Source organism: Calypte anna, chromosome 6, assembly GCF_003957555.1.
Source record: "Calypte anna isolate BGI_N300 chromosome 6, bCalAnn1_v1.p, whole genome shotgun sequence".
Taxonomy (NCBI): domain Eukaryota; kingdom Metazoa; phylum Chordata; class Aves; order Apodiformes; family Trochilidae; genus Calypte; species Calypte anna.
In genome coordinates this window covers 22,461,447-22,481,063 of record NC_044252.1, presented here as the reverse complement: position 1 = coordinate 22,481,063, position 19,617 = coordinate 22,461,447, and the positions used below count along the sequence as shown (strand labels likewise).

The 19,617-nt window shown below is 44.4% G+C and overlaps 1 protein-coding gene across 3 annotated transcripts in view; it reads left to right on the top strand.

The window, feature by feature from the left end:
- ARL3 (ADP ribosylation factor like GTPase 3) overlaps positions 1–19,358 on the top strand; it is a 31,214-nt gene extending 11,856 nt beyond the window's left edge. The window contains exons 4-6 of one of the 3 annotated variants that reach the window (XM_030453171.1): positions 3,283–3,333; positions 5,252–5,437; positions 19,029–19,358. In XM_030453171.1, coding sequence (XP_030309031.1) covers positions 3,283–3,333; positions 5,252–5,437; positions 19,029–19,274 — 483 coding nt within the window. In that variant the 3' untranslated portion in view covers positions 19,275–19,358. Of the gene's footprint in view, positions 1–3,282; positions 3,334–5,251; positions 5,438–11,318; positions 12,424–14,312; positions 17,658–19,028 lie in introns of those variants that run through there. The other 2 variants (XM_030453173.1, XM_030453172.1) reach the window with 2 other exon arrangements.
- Positions 19,359–19,617: the final 259 nt, after the last annotated feature.

The following is a 19,617-nucleotide window of genomic DNA, read 5'->3' as shown; positions in this document are numbered from 1 at the left end:
AGGGCAGCCACTACAGTGTAAGACCAGTTGGTTGCTTTTGCAAAGAGCAGTGGTGAGATCTCCTAGGGGAAAGATCTGTATTTGTGAAACCAGCAGTACAAACTTCATGTGCTCCTCTGTGGCCATTGAGAAGGGGGACATGGCATGGCTGTACAGTGATTTTGCCCACTGAGTCCAAGCTCTGCAGCTGAGTGAGGTGGGGAGGCAGTAGGTGTGCAGATCAGAGTCAACACTGCAAAGCAGCAGGTAGGGGATCTTTGCCTGCTGTGGCAGGTGCTCAGGCTAACAAAAACTGTGCAACTGCAAAACAGTATCTGGAAAACTGCTGGCAAAAGCAGTGAGCTGCACTGGCCTGTAGGCTTCCCCATTCCCAGCATGTGCTTCATGGGAGGTGCAGAAATAAAGGTGAATTTGAAGAATGAAGCAGTTATTTATGAAGATTAAAGCAGTTGTTTTCCCTGCCCTCCTTTCACCCCAGTTAAAGCAATGTATTGAGAAAAACCTTTCTTTTCATATGAGTAAGACAATGAGTAGGTAGAGGCAGTATCAGTTTGGGGCAGGTGGCAGTGTGATTTCAGAGGGAATAACTGGTGTGCTCATGGCCCTGAGCTCCCTTGCCTGCTGTCTGCTGACATCCAGTCCCAGACTAGGAGCTGTTGGAATGCTAGTGGAGGGCTTTGCTATGTTCATACACACCAAAACTAGAATCTCTCTCTCTTCTGGAAGCCCTCACCCCTCTTTTAGCCAGTAATTTTATCCTCTGACTAACCTGGTGTAGGTTGTGCCTCTGTAAACTGAGCCAACTTATCCCGTGTTATTTCTTCATCCAGTCCCACTGCTTGCAATTTCTGCTCAACCCACTTACTCCAGGTTGGTTTTTTTTTGGCCTGTTGCTCAAAGGAGGCACCTGGCTTTATGGGAATTTCTTTCACAAGCACTATTTCTCCAGCATGATGCACTCAGTGGCTGTTCAACAAACTGTGCTTCCAAGCACCACAGACAGAAACAGGCTCTTGTGTGGCCCTTGCCATAGAAGGAAGGTGGAGATGAGGTATGATACAGTTCCCAGGACTCCCTGCTTCTGTCTTCTCCTAAACTGTGTAGCATAAAGCAGAAAGGACCCTCTAAAGGGTTTTAAAAAGCAGGAAGTTATTACAAATTCAAATCCACACAGGTGCCTTTGAATGAGAGCTTGATCTTGCATCACACACCTGTGATATTTGGAAGCTTAACCCAGGCAAATAAGGTGTGGATATCTGGCTGATTGCATATTCAGACAGGCACCTGCAGCTATTTGGCACAGTGCTTTCTGGTTTGGAAGTAGGCACTCTGCACATGCTTTACCTTCTCTGTGCTATGCTTTTGTGGCTTTTGCCCCAAGCGCTGTTGTCTACAATTCTCATCTTGCAAAATAGCTCCCTAGTAAGAGGAAGAGCAGTGTGGGAGAAAGCCTGGCTGGTTGGAACTCAAAGCTCTTCCCTGCAAGGCAGAGAAACACCATAATATAGGAGGTGCTCCTTTTCAGCTGAGAAGTAGCACTTGACCATTGCCTTCATGTGTTGCTGAGCTTCCTGTGAGATGTCCTGAAGGAGAACAGATGACAGTCCAGTTACACTCCAGAGCACAAGTGCCAGCCCTGCAGCTTTTTCCTTTCTTTTGGTATGCATTTCCTACCCAAAATGGGACGCACAGTGGTGGATGCTCAGGAGGGGCAGAGAGGTGCATGTGTTTGTGATCACATTGCAGTGAGAGGCCACATGGCACACAGTGCCCACGGGCCTTTCCTCGTCACGCAGCACCAAGTGTGTGTGCTGCTGATGGATCCCCACACAGCTGTGTCTGTCCCTGCCACGTGTCCCCCAGCCTCTCTCAGTGTGCATCAGCCTGGCCCCGGGAGGACCACAGACCCCCAGTCATCAGCAGAGAAGTCTGTGAGTTTGCTGGGTTACCTTCTCAGGCCTGGCATACAGGTTCTGTTCTCCTGCTGTGTGTGTGGTCCCATTTCAAACAACATCGCTCATTAAGGGAGTGCCTACAGTTTAATAGATACTGTTGCTAGAGATCTTCCTTCCTCAAACTATTTGGTCAAAATTACCCTTGAAGCTTGGAGTTCTGTGCTGAAACTGCCTGCAAGGATGCCATTTATTTTGATGACGGGGTGCTGTGCTCATCTATTCCCTGAAAACCAGGCTGACACTTGCTCCCTGTAAGCCACCGAAAAGCATGCAGATGACATACTAGCAGCTTCAATCACAAATGATGGGGAATGGCAGAGACTGGTAGCAAAATGCTCAGTGTTTGTCACCAGTCCTGTCCCTGTCTGCTGTCCCAGCACCCTTCTCCTTCAAAAACCTTCCCATACCAAGTAATGAGAAAGTGAAGACAGGCCATTTTTGCCTGTCTGCTATGCTGAGCTTCTCCTTTTTTTTCAATGTAACTTGTGCACTCTGAACTGCAGTAGCATTCCTAGAGGGAAGGAGGGTGGCTGGACTTAGGTATTTAGGACAACCTTTGGGGATCCTTTTAGCCTTTGCAGACCTAGACCTAGAGCTGCCTTCTCTGAGAAGGCTGGTTTACAGTTACAGAAAGAAATCAGTACACACCATGCTGTCCAGAAAGGGTAGAGACTCCCTCCCAAGTCAGGGATCCTGCAGGCCAGGGGATCCACCCTTCTCCATACCAAAGGGACAGGTGCCTAGTTGGGACCTCCTCGTGGACCATGAGATGTGGTGCCCAGCCCTGTAAGTGTAGCAGTAGGATCACTTGATGGAGAGGAACACCACATCCCCAGTATATTCATCTGTCTCCTGAGGGCCACTGTGTGCCTTGGCTTATCAAGGAGGTGATGTGGGGCAATGTGGTGTAATCACACCAGTGCAGTGTTTGTACACTGTTTGCTAGGGTGAAAGACCACATCTGGTTCCCCAGGTTTTGCCTTCCTGTGCTCAGCTTCAGCCTATAAGCCAGTCCTTTGAAGAGATACTTAGATGTCTCCTGCTCTTTTCAGACAATAAGATGCTGTGGAGATGGTGAAAATATCCCCAGTATTGTCACCAGCTTCTTTTTGATCCTACCCATATGGCTGTCCACTCCCCCAGCTTTAAAAGAGGTGGCCCCTCTCCTTTGAGAATGTTACAAAGTTTTATCAACATTAGCTATAAATAATAACAGGGATCTTTGTGCACAAAAGCATAATTAATAGTCTCAGCTCACTTCAGCACCTGATACTGTGAAAGAGTGTCTTGTGGGAAGAGTAACTTTTTCCTCTCATTTCTTTTTCAGATCTATGTCATTGACAGTGCAGATAGGAAGAGGTTTGAAGAAACAGGTCAGGTAAGTTAGTTATGCCCAGCTTCCTTTGAAGTAACTCAGTGCTTCTGAGTGCCCCTTGCTCACAAAAGTTAGGAAGATGGTTTTGTTGTTTATGAGGGAAATTTGCATTTCAAGAGACTTGCCTTCCAACATCAATGCAGATTATTTTGATAGATGTGAAACAAGGAAAATAGGTAGCCTAATTCCATTCAAAGAGAACAGTTTTCATTAAAGTTATACAATAATAGCAAAAGGAGCCTAATACTGAAAGCAAAAACTTCTCTAAATCCTTTAAACCTTGCCAAACCAAGACCCCGAGGAATCCTATTTTCTTATTTACAAAGTTGAAATGGAAATCATACTGACTTGATTGTCTTTTGGATGTAATTGAAAAAAAAACTTAAGAACATTGTAACTAAGACTGGCCAGAAAATGAGATTTCCGTTTTGCAAAGTTTTGATGTTTTGTAACGTTTTATGTTCTAGGAACAAAAATAGAACTTTTGAACTTTCTTCTGTATAACTCAGAAAGCGACAGTGCCCCAAAATAACTAGCAACCAGTTTACCCCCCAGATTAGGAGGTTTAGTTTAAAATCCTCTGTTCTGCCTGATTTGAAGGACATGCTTGATCTTTTGCCTCTCAAGTATCAAGGACACACCCTAGCAGCAGAACTGTTAGTTGTTCTAGGGGTGGGAGTTATCTTTCCCTGTTGGAGCCATTTCATTTTATATCAAGAACTAAATATTTATCAGGCAAAAAAGTGGGAGAGGAAGCAGAAGCTTAGAGCACTTGCCTGAGTCAGGCAGAATCAGTCTGGACCCTCATATTTCTGCAAACGCTTTTGGTTTCAATAAATCAGCCATGTCAGATGAAAGACCTATTTTGTTGAAAAATTCCCAGCCAGCTCTCTCATCCTGGTTTCCAAACCAAACATTACTTTTTGGGGGGATGGAATCAGATTTCTGCTGCAGTGTAGCATCTCCCTGACTGCACTCATTTAGTCCAAAGCTTTCTAGCCAGTGGATGAAAGATGTTAAAACAGTATCTGGGAACATGAGGCTTTTCCAGCTAAATAAGGAGCCCGCAAAACCTTATGCACTCCTCTACCCACAATACCAGCAGTCCCTACAGATTCCATATGTTCACATAGGAAAGTGACTTGACAGTGTGTGCTCGTTTCACATGAGGCCACTGCATAACTCTAGACATGAAGTATTTCACCCATCATTGATCCACTACAGATTCAGATTTGAGCTATTAAAATAACCTCTTTGAATCACCCTTTGAATTAACAAACCCATTTCTCAAGATGCCACCCAGTGTGTGCTGTGCATATGGAGCCAAAATCCAACTACCAAAGCTGATCTAGCTTGTCTTCAACTAGCCAGTGCCGTCAAAAGCATCAGCACTTTCTTGTGGCAGGGAGATTTTCATTTCTGGGGAAAAAAAAAAAAGTCCTCTCCCACTCAAATTGCAGTGTATAAAACTTGGAACAAACCTCTGAAACTCATTATTATCAAAGTTATCAGGGCTGGTGTCAAGGCTGCTCAGGTACAAATGCCAGTCAGAAGATAACTTAAGACATTTCTTCATGCTGCCAATGTTCATGTTTTTTGCTGTTTCATCAATTTTGGCCTCCGGGGAGCAGGGAATGGTAAAACACAGAGTTGCAGCCTTTAAGGCAACTGCTAATTTCAGACCAAGATGAAGATTTTTGTAACCTGTAATTGGAAGAAATAGCTTTTGAACCTTGGGCAGAGATGATTGTATACATTTTTGCTCTCTTATAATAAGACCTAGGTTTCACTGGAACATGCTCTTCCAGCATTTGTCCTAAAAATATTTCTAATTAGAGACAACCACTGGTAGTTGAAGGTTTTCTTCCTTTCCCTCTCTCCATCTCCCTCTCCCTCCCCAACTCCCATGTAAACAATGCAGGAGCTGGCTGAGCTTTTGGATGAAGAAAAGCTTAGTGGAGTCCCCGTGCTCATATTTGCTAACAAGCAGGATTTGCTGACGGCTGCCCCTGCTTCAGAAATTGCCGAGGGACTGAACCTACACACAATTCGGGACAGAGTCTGGCAGATCCAGTCTTGTTCAGCGCTTTCGGGAGAGGGAGTACAGGTGAGGCTCTGGAGAAGGCTTGCTGTGCCAGCAGGCCATCTGTAAGAGATTGTTGTCTGTTGATCTGCAGGGTGGGGCTGGACCAGGCACCTCACAAAGGAGGGTCAGCGCAGCCAAACCCTTGCAGTACAGAACACGGGGGCACACGTCTCATTGCCTGTGCAAAGGGAGGGGGAGCTGTGGGCCCTTGGGATCTCTTCCTCCCTGGGAAAGGGGAGAGCAACCGTCTACCCACCCAGGACACCTTCACTAGGCCAAATTAAGGCATTGATTTATTTTAAAGAAACTGCTGTCAGGTTAATCATTTTCACAAAACAAATGGTCTTTTACTATTAACCCCTTTGACTGGTACAAGGGTGCACTTTAGAAATCTGATTTACCTTCTGCTAATGTCATTTGGCATTTTGCTCAACCCAGGCGCCAGAGAGAAACCGATCAATTTTTTTCATCCAGAGAAATGCAATAGTTGCAATAGGGCAAGGGCCTAATGCATGGGGCAGCAAAAACCCACTGAGAGGGTCTGAGCAATGTTCCTGTGCAGAACAGTAATATCTGTGTCTTGGGCTTCTCTGCTGGAGTCAGTTCCTGCAGCATAGTAGCTCTTTGTAATGTAAATGGGACCTAGGTTTGTTTATTTCACTCTTAGGCTTTCCTGAATTAATGAAATACTTGCAGTGCTAGCAATCTGAGCAGTCAGGAGTACTCCCTTCACTGATATTTAGAAAAACAGAATGGGGAAGACATTTATCTTCATTGCAGTTTCAGTAAAACTTATTTGCAGATGCTACAGGGAAGTCAGATCTCAATCTGCATATGAAGAGTCACAGAAGAAGACCACAATACTGAGCAGGCAGTAAAATGGCAGATGAAATTCAGTCTTGACAAGTGCAAAGCAATGCTAATGAGGAGCAACAATTTTAACTATACACGTACAATGATGGACTCAAAATTAGTTGCCATTCCCAAGCGGATAGTTGGGAATAGCAGCTTAGTGCTCAAAGGCCAGAGAGGAAAATCAAATGCTAGAGAGCAAACAAGAGCCATCCTAGAAAACATTTATTTTGTAGCAGGACAGAGGAATGGCGAGCCCATACCTTGGAACATGACATTCATTTCTGCCTCGTCTGTAGAAGATTTTAGTAATAGCAAGATAGAGTTCAACAAAAGGTCCAAAGGAGGGCAACCAGGCTGGTGAAGGGACTCGAGCACAGACCCTATGAGGAGAGGCTGAGAGAGCTGGGGCTGTTCAGCCTGGAGAAGAGGAGGCTCAGGGGAGACCTCATCGCTGTCTACAACTACCTAAAAGGAGGTTGTAACTGGGTGGACGTTGGTCTCTTTTGCCAGACAACTTTCAACAAGACAAGAGGGCATGGTCTTAAGTTGTGCCAGGGGAACTTTAGGTTAGATATTAGAAAGAATTTCTTTACGGAGAGGGTGATCAGGCATTGGAATGGGCTGCCCAGGGAAGTAGTGGATTCTCCGTCCCTGGAGATATTTAAAAAAAGACTGGATGTGGCACTCAGTGCCATAGTCTAGCAACCACAACGGTGGTAAAAGGGTTGGACTAGATGATCTCTGAGGTCCCTTCCAACCCAGCCAATTCTATGATTCTATGAAAAAAAATAGATTGAAAGGTCTTTGGGAGATCTTTAGACCAACCTCTTTAGACTGAAGCCCAAGGCCTGTGCCTATGCCAGTGCTGTTTAAAGCAGGGAAAACTGCAAGTCTAGAGGGTGCTGCTGGTGTTGTTCTAATCAAGTTATAAATATCTCCAGGCATGGAGATTCCAAAGCCTCTCTAGGTAACCTGTTCTAGCATTTAACTATATACTCATCAGAAAAAAAAATAAAATTCCATATATTTGCTCAGAATTAGGAGAGTTGAGAATGAACAGAAGCATAGACTGGCATCTGTATACAGGCATAATAAATAAATTAGGACTTGCAGCTTGGAAGAGAGAGTACAGAGTGGGCACATCTTCAAGATTTATAAAATAAGGTGTGAAAATGTCAGACTATAAGCTATTTTTCATATTGCTAGAGGAAGAGAGTACCTAATGAAATAATCAAACAACAGCTTAAAAGAAAGAAAAATAAGTGTTTTTTTGTGAGTTATGTAATTAAATTGTTGATCTCATTGGCAAAGGATGTTGTAGAGACCAAAGGTATTAGTCAGTTCAGAAGAATACTAAGTGAATTTCTGAAGAAGAGCTCTGTAGGCAATCACTGATCACTAAGATCTGGAGGCAGCTCTTGGATGGGGAAAAGCTTGGGTCACAGACTGGGAGGGAAGAAAAGAGAGCAAGGGAAGAAAAGAGAGCAGCATGTTCTTTCCCTTGGCATCCAGAATGGGGATACTGGCCTGGCTGGACCATTAGGTCTGACCTAGTACAGCAGTTCTTCTGATTTAAAATTCTTAACCTGATGTTTAGACCTGAATATAGATGGTGTCCTCTAAAGGGCCTTTATTTAGTTAGTTAAGATAGAAATCCATCTATGTTGCAGCCAGTCTTTTGAAAAGCTTCAACTCTGATCTTTATTTTGAAGTGGTGATGGCAGAAGGAGAGACAGAACGAAAGACATTCCACGATGGCAGTGGATCAAGAAAGCGAGGTTGTGGTTCACATGGTTTCAGGCAGGCACAGGCCACCTTTTTCCCTCCTCAAGGCCCTTCTGTAGTTTATGGAAGGCTAAGTGAGCTCTCCAGTTGTGAAAGGGCTTTGAAGTGGCAGATGAAATTTAGGGACACGTGTTAGACATGGACAGCCTGGTACCTTCTACCAGGGAGATGAAATCTGCTTCTGCATCTACTTCCAGGGAACAGAAGACAAGAGGTAAATGAAAGTATTTGCAGGCCTATACATTTTGTTCATCGTTTGCTTATCTAGGCAAATTAATTTAGATGCAGGTCAGATAATGTCCCAGTTTGTTATCTGCCATTTCATTGTCCTAAATACAGCAGCTTATTCCATAAGTTATTATAGCAGAAAGGTCAGGGAAGTCACAAACTCGTTACATCTTACAGAAAAAGAGCCCCTACCTTTCTCTTCTGCTGTTAGACCAGCCCTGTCAAGTAAGACAGCAAGAATGCCAAGCTCTCCCTTTCCTTGGAAGTTCATTGAATATAGTGTTTTGGGAGATGGCTTTTGAACTAACGCTGGATCAGTCCAGGAAGAAACAGAATCTTCAGCACTGGTAATCTGAGGAGATGTAAATATGCTCAAAATTTAGAGGAATCAAAGAAGAACTTATTTCAAGAATGAGATTAAGAAAGATGTTTTTGAGGACTGTAGTACACAGTATTAGTGGCCCAGAGCAGGAGCTCTCTCTGTAGTAAGATCTCAAGTCGCTGTTTTAAGGACTTCTTTCAGAAATGACAATGAATGACAGCAAAGTAAATGAAGATGTGAAGCCATCAGGTATTCAGAATGAAAGCCAAGGAGCAAGCACGCTAGCTGTTGCTGCTGCTGGAATATATTAGCTACAGTAAAATTGGAGACATCGCAGATGGATTTTGCAAGGAAGAGTGCTAGCATATCTAGTGCTAGGTATGTGCAGGAATAAGAGAAGATTTTTGTGATAGCTTGAAAGAAGAGCAATGAGCAAAGATAAATAATGCCAATACATGAAGGAGATATAGTTTTAAGGTCATTTAATTAGTTTAGCTGCTATCACCATGGTGTATCGAATTGGGTAGTTAAGACTGGGGATTTCAAGGTTAATGAGATTAGATTATGGTTAATAGAATGATATAAATTTAGAGAATTTAACTATTATTTGAAATGGGTTATTTAATAAAACTGTTAATTAAGGAGGGAATCCATATTGTCATCTTCTCTTTTAAAATTAACCATTCAAGACTCTGGTAAAGGGGCCCAGCAACATCTGGGGTAGGCTCAGAAGAGAGGTGGGTGGGTTAACTGGCAACTCCATGTGCTGTCCATCCTCTGGATGCTAGCTGGCAGCTCTGGGTATGCCAACCAAAGACTTTATTTCCTCTTGGCAGTAAACATGGGCAGCACTTCTCTTTTTAACCTGACTTCATGGTGCCTTTGAAGGAGGAGTGGCATCCATCATGCTTAGAGGCTTTTTCAAGCAAAATGTCTGCTTTGGGTCTGACTTCATCCATAAGCCCTCATTAGGGAAGGCCCTTTTTTTCATGTGGTCTCTACCTCTGGAGTAGAATCCTGTGCCAGTTTACACCACCCGACTTGCACTGGGCCCAGAAAGCAAGGAAAGTAATTGCTCATATCAGCCAAGAAACATAAGGGAACTATTGCTTCTTAAAAGCTCTCTGGTGCCATGTTGGCTTTCTTGGAGTTGTGTTTTGTGACAAGATTTCCAACTGTCAGCATGCAAAAGCTATGTACATTCCATCCCGGCTGGCCAGGGCTGGGTGAAAGCAAGCAGGACTCCTGTGCTTTTCAGCCTGTCCTCTAGCTGGAGGTGGTTTTTAGGATACAGGGTGTCTGTTATTCAGGACCTAAGGCTTTGGACCAGACGATGCTCTGCACTTGGTTTCTTGTCTGAAGCAAGAGTCTCCAGTCAAGGCAGCAGGAGCTCAGCCTGCCTCAAGGAATTGTCCTCCAGAATGATGCTGCAGTATATTGTGACCCAAGCAAAATGGTCCTCCAGAGACCATTAAAAGCCAGTGCAACTGAGAGTAGCCACTAAGCTTCTCTTACTTTTGCCAGTGCTGAGCTGGCCCAAAGAACTGTCGGAAGGGCTGAGCCACCTTCTCCTCCCCAGCTGTTTCAACCTAGTTGAGACTGAAGCCCAAGGCCTATGCCAATGCTGTGATTCAGAACTTTCATCAAATTCAGAAGAAGACCCCCCCAGCAATGTTGTTCCTCAGAGCCAGTCTTTGTCTTAAGGATGTCTCAGTCAGGGCAGGCTAGATGGGGATCTTCCACATCCTAACAAAGTTCAGGGGCTATTTGTAAATGTAATTTAAAGCCAGTTTTGATGACTGCAGCTGTCTTGGGACAGGCAGAGCTGGTGCTTGTTGAGGAAAAGCAGTCATGTTTCCAGATTACAGCGTAAAGTCTTCTGATTTTTAAGCAGGGCAAAGAGGGAGTCTACAGTGCTGCATCATGTATACAAGGTCTCAGAGACCTTGCACACAGAGAAGATTGCACACAGGCAAAAAAAAACCCAACAATGGATGATGTACTTGTGGGAGCCTGTAAAAAAAAGCTTGTATGATGACTGGAGGTGCAGAGAAATAACCAATAATGAAGGCACAGTCCTAGCTGCACAGAGAGAGAAGAAAGCAACAGTTAAAATAATGCATACCAAAAGCACTAGAGATGGAGAATTTTGCACTTGCCTGACCCAATTTGTTATGGCAGACAGAGGATTACATGAAAGGATTAAGCTTTGCTGTCCTTAAGGTCACGTTAGGGGTCATAAGTTAGTGGCCTTGCCTGATCCCTCATTTGCAGGGGAGCAGAAATCAGGAGGCTTTTTATGGGGTAGAAGACTTGTTCACTGTGTTTGAAGTCAGATTACTTCACTCCCATAGCCACAAAGCTGATAATGCAGAGAATAAGCAAGCAGGAGGCTAATCTCAAGCAGGACTTCTTATTTTTCCCAGGGAAGGATCTACCAGTCCTTTCCCAAAGGGGTTAGAGTACAACTCCCTTGGCACAATAGCAGATGTGACTGTGGCAGAGCAGGGTTGTGCTGAGCAGCATTTCACTGCAAGGAGCATTATGCTCTTCCCTAGAGTTCTCTCTCTTAGCTTTGGTAAAGTTTACTAGATGCTTGTTAGAGACCTAAGAGAGGCAAAGCTGAAAGATCTGAAATCTTTCCCTGACTGTGTTTTCCCCAGGGTTGACTTGAGGCTGGAATACTAATATTGTATCCATCTCCATCCTCAGAGCACCTGCCAGCATCTCTGTGCCTCAACAAAACCATGGAAGAGCATCTATCAAGATCTGAATATTACTGTAGAGATTGTACTTTCTGTACAGAACCATCTTTTAAGCATGCAGATATAGGGACAGAGTGTGTAGGGACAAAAGATGACAACTATTGACTTTTGTGTCCATTGTGGACTTGGCTCTTTCAAGCACTGTTTCTTCCTTCCCATATACCTTCCTCACAGCAGCTCTTTGTGTTTGCAGTGGTTTCCCTGGCTGCTTCCATCCTGCTTCAGACCTTAGGTAGAAAAACTGCAAACATACCTTTTAGTTTCTTTTTCTTCAAGCAGTTGATAATGCTGCAGAACACATATTCCCCCCCTCAAGAAAGTTGCACCAGCAGCCATGGATGTAGCTGTAGATGAGGAAGGTGTCTTACATGTAGCTCTACAATACAGCACACATGTTAATTTTCATTTTATCATTGTCAGGCAGGGAAATAACTACAATTGAATATGAATTTTCATAACAATTAACTCATGCCAGAAGAGTTTTTTAAAATCGATTCTTGCTCTAAACATTCAGTGACCTACTTACATATTTAAAGCCTGTTTGGAGTTCACCTTTCCTCTTGCATTTTGCTATGTCATTCTTTTGCCCTCGTTATATGCTTGATACAGCCAGGCTCACAGCCACGGTAAATCCCCTTATAAACTCAGCTTTATGACCTGTCTGCACTGATGCTGAAATGGTCTGTCTTTCCCCTTCCCAAGCTCCCAAAAGGCAGCAGGCAGAGTTTTAATCACTGAATTCAGGTTGTGGTCAGATTAGGTAGAAGATAGGATGCACGTTTGTTGTTTTGCAGTGATGTATTGTTTCTGGGATTATTGTGCTGAATAGCAGAGGGTGTCAGCTGATATTTATTACTTTAAGCTGTCTCAGCTGTTCTGGTTCAGCAAATAAACCTACATTCAAAATGAATGAGGAGCTCTGCTTGCCTCCTATGCCATGATGTGTGCAAATGTGATTATTGCTTCCAAGGCAGGGGAAGCTGAAATCATTGTGGGAGCATTTTTTAGTTATTTATTTATTTTTACTCTTTACAGGCCAATCATGCAGATTTCTAAAGCACACAATCAAGCCAAAGGCTTGACACCTCTCTTCCTAGCCCCATTGTTAAGCCCTGGCATTCCTCATGCTGGGAATCGCTTGCTTCCTCTCTCTCTAAAGTGATAAGCTTTAAACCACACTATTGATTGCTTAAGGCATTACATGTTTTACACCTAGGTTATCAGTGTTATTGAAAGGGGAAGACACAAAGCTACTGGGCCTTAAAATGAATCTACCTCTCGTCTTTTCCCATTTGCTCTGAGGATTTCAGACAATTTGTTTTACACTGATCTCTGCTGTGGAGATAAATAAATGAAACCGGAGACATCAACCCTCCCCAAGGTTAGAGTTAGGAGTGTTATTAGTGCAGGGCCCCATGTGCACCCCAGCACAAGCTGGGCTTGCTTATTCTTTATTTAACACAGCAACAAGGGCTGATTTCAGAAGTTGTTGCTCCCCTTCAGATAAGAAGTGTCACATAGTGCAGCTATCAAGGTGAATTGGTATTTTCAAGTGAGAACCTCTCTGCTTCTGATTAAGCCCTGACGACTCCCTCTCTTCTTTCTTAACTCTTTAGCCCCCCTCCAATGTGACCAGCACCTTTGTGGCTGAGGGGCAACATGGAGGCATTGGAGTGGGTCTCTGTTCACCCCAAGGGCCTGCCGTGCTCTGCCTTTGGCCATCTGTCCTTAGGGCAGCTGAGGTCTTTGGCACTTTGAGGACAAGGGCATAGGAAGACAGCGATACTGCTGGCTACCACAGGGCTAGCAGTGATGCTGGCCCAAAGGCTCTGGTCTTTCTTAGGGTCTCACTATCATTTTAATGATCAAAAAATTAACACTAAACATAATGCAGTGAAGTCCCCCCTCCCCTCCAGATCTCAAGGATGGCATTTGCCCAGTATCCAAACACAAGGATGTACCACTCTTATCCCCAGAATCCTGCCTGACTTATTTCTTCCTTGAGCCTCCCTGTCACCAGAGATACCTTGTAGGCAGGGAAGAGGTAATGGATTTGATGGGACACAAATGTGAGGAGACTGTGCATCTTGCTCTCTGTTCTGTGTTCCTCACAACAGCTACAGACAGGCACAGATAAAATGTCTCTTTGCCCTTCAACAGCGTATCCTATTTGAGATCTCTGTAATCAACTCATGACTCAGGTATTCACAAGTGCTGCCATCCTGCTTGCTGTGGTCAGAGATGTCATGCACACATTTTAATGGGAATACACTAAAGAGTATATCATCCTCTTAAAAAGTGCCCACATCTATTCTTACTGAACCCCTGTGGGACCCCTCAGGACCCATTTTCTGGGCATAGCCTGAAGAACAGACAGAAGGGTCCAAATCCAGTTATTGTAGTGGCTTTCACGTATCTGGATTTCAAGGCTTACCGCTGAGCAGAGAATTAGAGCTGTATTCTTTAGAGAGAGCTGACTGTATAACAAACAGCCCCCCTAAAATTCATGATCTCAAATGTAAGATGATTTGTCCAAGGTTACACAAATCATGAATAGCTGAATCTGGAACTGAGCCTTCATCTGACACTGACATACCTTGACTTCAAAGTGGTCCTTCCTTGAAGGACCCCGTACATAGCAACATGATCATAGTCATAGACTGTCAGGTTGGAAAGGACCTCAGGGATCACCTGGTCCAACCCTGTGGATGAGACAATGATACTTTCTGTGGTCAGATAAAAGACTTAATAACATCTGTGTGGCAATATCTACTGAGCAATGAAGCACTTGGGTTTTTACCCATGGCATTTTTGGGGGCAGGGGGCCGAGGGGGGGGATAGATGAGGAGGCAGAACATGTTTTTTGCATAATGGTGGTAGGGTGGGATTCGGGGATTCCTTTTCTCTTAACTTGACTAATATTACCTTTCTCTGTCTGAAGGATGGCATGAATTGGGTGTGCAAAAATGTCAATGCTAAGAAGAAATAAAGCGTTCTGAGCTGCATGGAAATGGAGGAGCGGTGGGAGCAGAATTCTAGCCTGAAAACACTAATTTACTGCTTTCTGACCAAATGTTTTTCCATCTGTGCACAGCTACAGCTGTTAAAAGAAAAAAAAAAAAGACAGAGAGAGAGAAAAAAAAAAAAAAGGGAACAACATCAGTTAAAAGATGCTGCTGGATTTGGAATTTGACCTGCTCTTTAGTATATTTTTTTTATCCCAATAAAGGAATTATATATTTCCTTCCTATGCATAAATAGTATTAAATGTCTGATTAGTAAGCAAGTTTGTAAGCAGAAGCAAGACTGATTTAGTGTGGAGCAGAGGGAATGGTGAGTTACTGTAGTTACTTAGATGCATAGGACCTGCCCTATACATGAGGGTTTGCAATTGCTGAGGGCATGCTGAGGTGTCAGTCACAGCTTCCCCTCAGCGACAGAAAATGCGGTTGTGTTACCAATTGTGGGTAGTTTTTTAAAATAAAGCTGCTAAGGAGTCATTTGTGTAATAAGGATAGAAGAATTCCACATATTCCTATAGCCATAAAAGAGGAGTTTGATCATAACAAGGTACTGTTGCATTGCGACACTACTGTAGAAGGGAGAGAAGGGTTATATGTGTATAGTTAAAGCTCTTTACAGTTGAAATAATGCAGGATGAGCACGCGTAGGACTTTTTCTGCAGCTGAAGGAGAATTTAACCCAGCATTTCACCTTGAGCCAGCAAAAAAATGTGGTTCCTGTGTTCAGTAAGTTCCATATGCGAGATTAGCCTTGATGTTGAACAATCCCTGTTGATTTTCCCTTGCTGTTAAGGCAACTCTGCAGCAAAATGCAATTAAGTCCATGATTACTTTCTAGAATGAGATACCTGATCCCAGGCTTCCTTTTTGAAACGTGCAAGAAATATACTCCCACCCCTCTTCCTCAGCAGGCCATGCCTAGTCCAATGGAAGACTCAGGGGACTGCCCCATGGTTGGGCCTGAGGTGCCCCAGCCCAGTGTGGACTGCAGATTGCCCTGGTGGAGGATGAGGAGCCTGGTGAACAGCAGATGGGAAGCACTCTTTAAAATGAGGATTCATTCTTCCCCAAACTGGCTTTGCTCTGAAACAACGCAGTTGCTGAAATAGGAAAGAGAATGTGTTTCCCATAGCTGATTCAAATCCAGCCCCAGCTGACAGTGAGCAGGAGTCATTAGTACAGCCAAGCAGCCATGTCCTGCATGAAGTGAGCTTGGTGACTCCTGGGCCAGTTTCTAATGCACAGATGGCAAAATAATCCCACTGCCCTGCTTGCCAGCTTTGTTTGCTGCCTGCCTAAAAAAGGCCAGAGAATAACTAGGGGACTGTATTACCCCTTCCACCTCCTGGATACGGACCGGCGGGCAGCGTGGGGAGAGCTGCCTGTACTACAGCATGTGGCTTTACCACGCGTCAGCGAGTTGACTCATGGACCCAGGCAGACGGCTGACACCCCTGGAGCGCCCAGATCTTTGCTCCTCTCTTCCCCTGAACGTCTCCACCTCACGGCAGAAACATCTGCACTGTACTTGAAGCAGTCCCTGACCACCTACATGTTACATACAGCCCAGCAGATTAAAATAATCTGTGGCTGATCCCGGGTCCCCCCATACATCAGGATCTGCAGTAGCGGTTCAGGGGTTGAACTACACGTACATCTGTGTGTAGTTCATCTGCCTTTGCTGTGGCTGGGTGCAGAGGGACAGCTGCGACAGCAACTGCTTTAGCAATCCAACTTTAATCTGCCTGCGTCCGTGAGTCAGCACCCTCCGAGTGCATCTGTCTTTGGCACTGGGGCAGGACATGCATGGCGAAGTAGCACAGCCTTGCTTTAAAACTGAACAACTGGGAGGAGGAGAGGGTGGTGTGGGGGTGAAGAGAAAGCTCAAGTGAGCTGTTAAGCAATCACTAATGACACAAAGTGACACAGCTCCCGCTTTGCTTGGATTGAGCGAATAGTCATGAGGAGGGATGGTCATTTAAACATAGCTCGTTCAATGAATCCCCACCTGCAATGGCTTATCAGGAACCTCAGGACTCTGGGCACCATGTGTTCCTGGGTCAGCCCAAGGAGGAGAAACGAATTCCAGCATCATCTTTTCCTTGCAATTAATTCATTTATCTGATGCAAGACTTGAAGCCCTTTCCTAAAAGCATGCTTTGTGCTTGCTTAGTGGCAGATACACCTGAGCTTTGAATTTGCCCACACTGCATACCAGGTGCAGAGCTAATTGCTTGGGTACTCTTCCTCTGGCCCAGGGAGGACAGAGCAGAGTCCCCTTGGGTGCTTGGGTGTTGATCATTCTCACTTGAAAGGGAATTGAGTTGGTGCTTCCTTTTTTACCAGTGGCAAACTTAACCATGTGACACCCCATCTTGTGTCACAGTGAGCTTTCTGGGGCCAAAAAGCATCTAGGAAAGTAATACGGTTTTGGGTTTTTTTTTTGGAATCACAAGGTGATACTTGGAAATCTGTGTAAAATATACTAATTTTCTCATCTTTCCAGTTTGAAAGGAAAAAATTACCTTACTGAACTCAGGATCCAGAAGTATTTGCTGGCTCATTCCTTATATTTGTGTGTAACTACACGTATTGGTTGCATGCATCTGTACCAGCCAGAGTTTCACCTGTAATCCAGTAGATCAATTTGGTGTAACTGTGCCAGGTAGTTAGAGAGCAAGTCATGCTGGGAGGATGGAAGTGGAAGGTTAAAATGACCATGACTTAGGTAAGTCTGATGGCTGTAAATGCTCCTTGTATTGTAAACATCTCTCTGTGTGTGTTCTGGTGACAATGTAAAAGGATTTGAGGTTCTGTTCACTTGCTGCTCCTTATCTGAATGTATTTACATCTTCTCCCTTGGTAATGCTTGGCTAAATACCACCTGTAAAACTGGCTGGGGCCAGCCAAATCACTGTTCAGTGGAACCCCTGCCCCTCTCTCAGCCCTTCAGCTCCTGTTAGGTTTATGGTAATTGCATGCATGAGGCTTTGTCCTTCCAACTCCATCTGCTTTGCCCTCCTTTAAGTGAGATTCAGGGAAAGCAAACCACCTCATTGGTATGGGTGGAGCTTTGCCACACGTCGCATCAATTCAGAGGGTTTTAAAGCCAAAAGGGACCATTATGTTCCTCTCTCCTGACCTCTTGCATAACACAACCCATGAAATGCCACCCTGCCAGCACAGTGACTTGTGGTTGGATTAGAGCACCTGTGGTAGGAAAACACCCAGCCTTGATTTAAAGGCTCAGAGTGACAGAGAGACCACCATAGGCCTCAAGAAGTTTGTTGCAGGGGTTAATTCCTCTCCTGTGGGGAGTTTGTCCTGATTCACTCTCACATCCTTAAATCTGTTTTTTACCTTAACAATAAATGAGAAATCCCTCTCTTGCCTCTTTGCATTCTCTGGAGGGGAGATGATGGAAAAGTGAAATTCCTCATAGGCACATCAGGAAATGTGGGTCCAAACCCCTGCTCCAATAACAAGCACTGGGCATGGGGATTCATGTCCTCCTATGGCTGCAGCCTTGCTCCCTTACTGCAGTTCTGATGCAGTGTGTCTCCTTGCCAAAGCATGCAACCTTCTTCCATTTTTCCTCCTACCAACACTGCTTCTTGCACGTTAATGACTTTTTTGTCCGTCAAAAATAGAACTGATTACCAAACTTTTTTTATTAAGTGTGCTGGGATGAGACCAGCCCACTCAAACTTGCCCCCTGCCCCCACAGGGATCTTTCTTCTGCAAAAGGAAAAGGTGGTGGCTGTTGCATTCCGTGGGCCAGCTGGGTCCACACAAGCTCTTTCTTTTATGTTCCCTTTTTGAATTTCACCAAAAAGGGGTATTTGCAATATCTGGTCATGTTGTTACTCAGTGTATAATTTAGATGTCTTTGTCAAAAAATAAAAAAAATAAAATAAAAAAAAAATTAAAATTTAGTAGAAAGACAACTCGTGTTTGGGGGTGATCCTTTCTCTCTGGCAGGCTCATTTTTCCAGTGGTCAAGACGAGGACTGTGCCTTCCCAAGGAGACGCCGGTCAGTCTGCGGAGCTGCTTTTTGACCACTCCCCTTTGTCTCCCCATCAGAGACAGTCACCGGTACCAGAAGCAGTCAAGTCAGTTGGAAGAAGCTTTTTCTCTTTGGATTCTAACTCAAAAAAAACCTATCAGTTTTCACAAAACAATCGGAAAAGCCAGCCAGCAAGAAAAGCAAACTTTGAGAGGATCTTCTTGTTTCAAAAATCATTCTGTAGGTTAAAAAAAAAAAAAAAAAGAAGTGTCATGAAACACGTTCCCCACCAATCTGACAGGAAAAGGGAAGGGGAGGAAGAAAAGTAGCAAATATTTGCTGCTTTGGGTTTGGTTCAGTGGAGCGAGGTTTGGAGGGGGTTTCAAGGGGAGAAAGCAAATTCTGGAGTCGTTTCTTTCCAAATAATTTGACTCATTACTGTTCCTGCAACAGTGTGACAGGCCAAAAAGTGAGAAACTGTTAGAGCTCTTTAAAGCATCAGCTCCCTCTGTGCACGGCCAGGATGCCTGGAAGGCTGTCAGAGCCGCTGGAAAAAAACATTACAGATGGTCACACTTAATTTCTTTTCTCTTTCTTTTTTTTTTTTTTTTTTTTTTTTTTTTTTAGGGCATGCTTTATAGTGAGTCCTGGTATTTTTTCAGCAAAGTAGGAAATACTTTTTCATCTTGTTTGCCTAATGGATTGGATGTGAAAAATATTTCTCTGGCAACTGAGCACCCCGAGAGCTGTTTGACTTGTCACGACGTTATGAATCGGCCCCTGCGGCCCCTGCCCCCGAAGCCGCCGCGCTTCCCCTCTCCTGTTGCTGTTTACGGTGGGACATGCTGTAATTTATGGCGAGGCTGCGTGTGACCTTGCATGTGTCTGCTCCAGCAAACCGCAGCTCCCTTCCACGCACAAACCTCGCTTTACATTCACATGATGAATTTAGTGCTCCCAAAAGGACAAGGAACAGAGTGGATTGGATGCAGGGAGGGTAAAAAAAAAAAATAATAATAATAATCCATAGCCTGAAGGAGAAATAAACACTGAGATTTTTGTTCCTCTTCGACCTGCATTTCCCTGTTGTTTATGGTCTCGCAGCCCCTGGATGGCTGCGTTTATCAGTGCAGAGAAATTGTCTGGGGCTGTGGAGCTGGAGATTTCAGCCTTTGCATTCTTACCCCGTGGGCATCCCTGGCCCTGCCAGGGCACG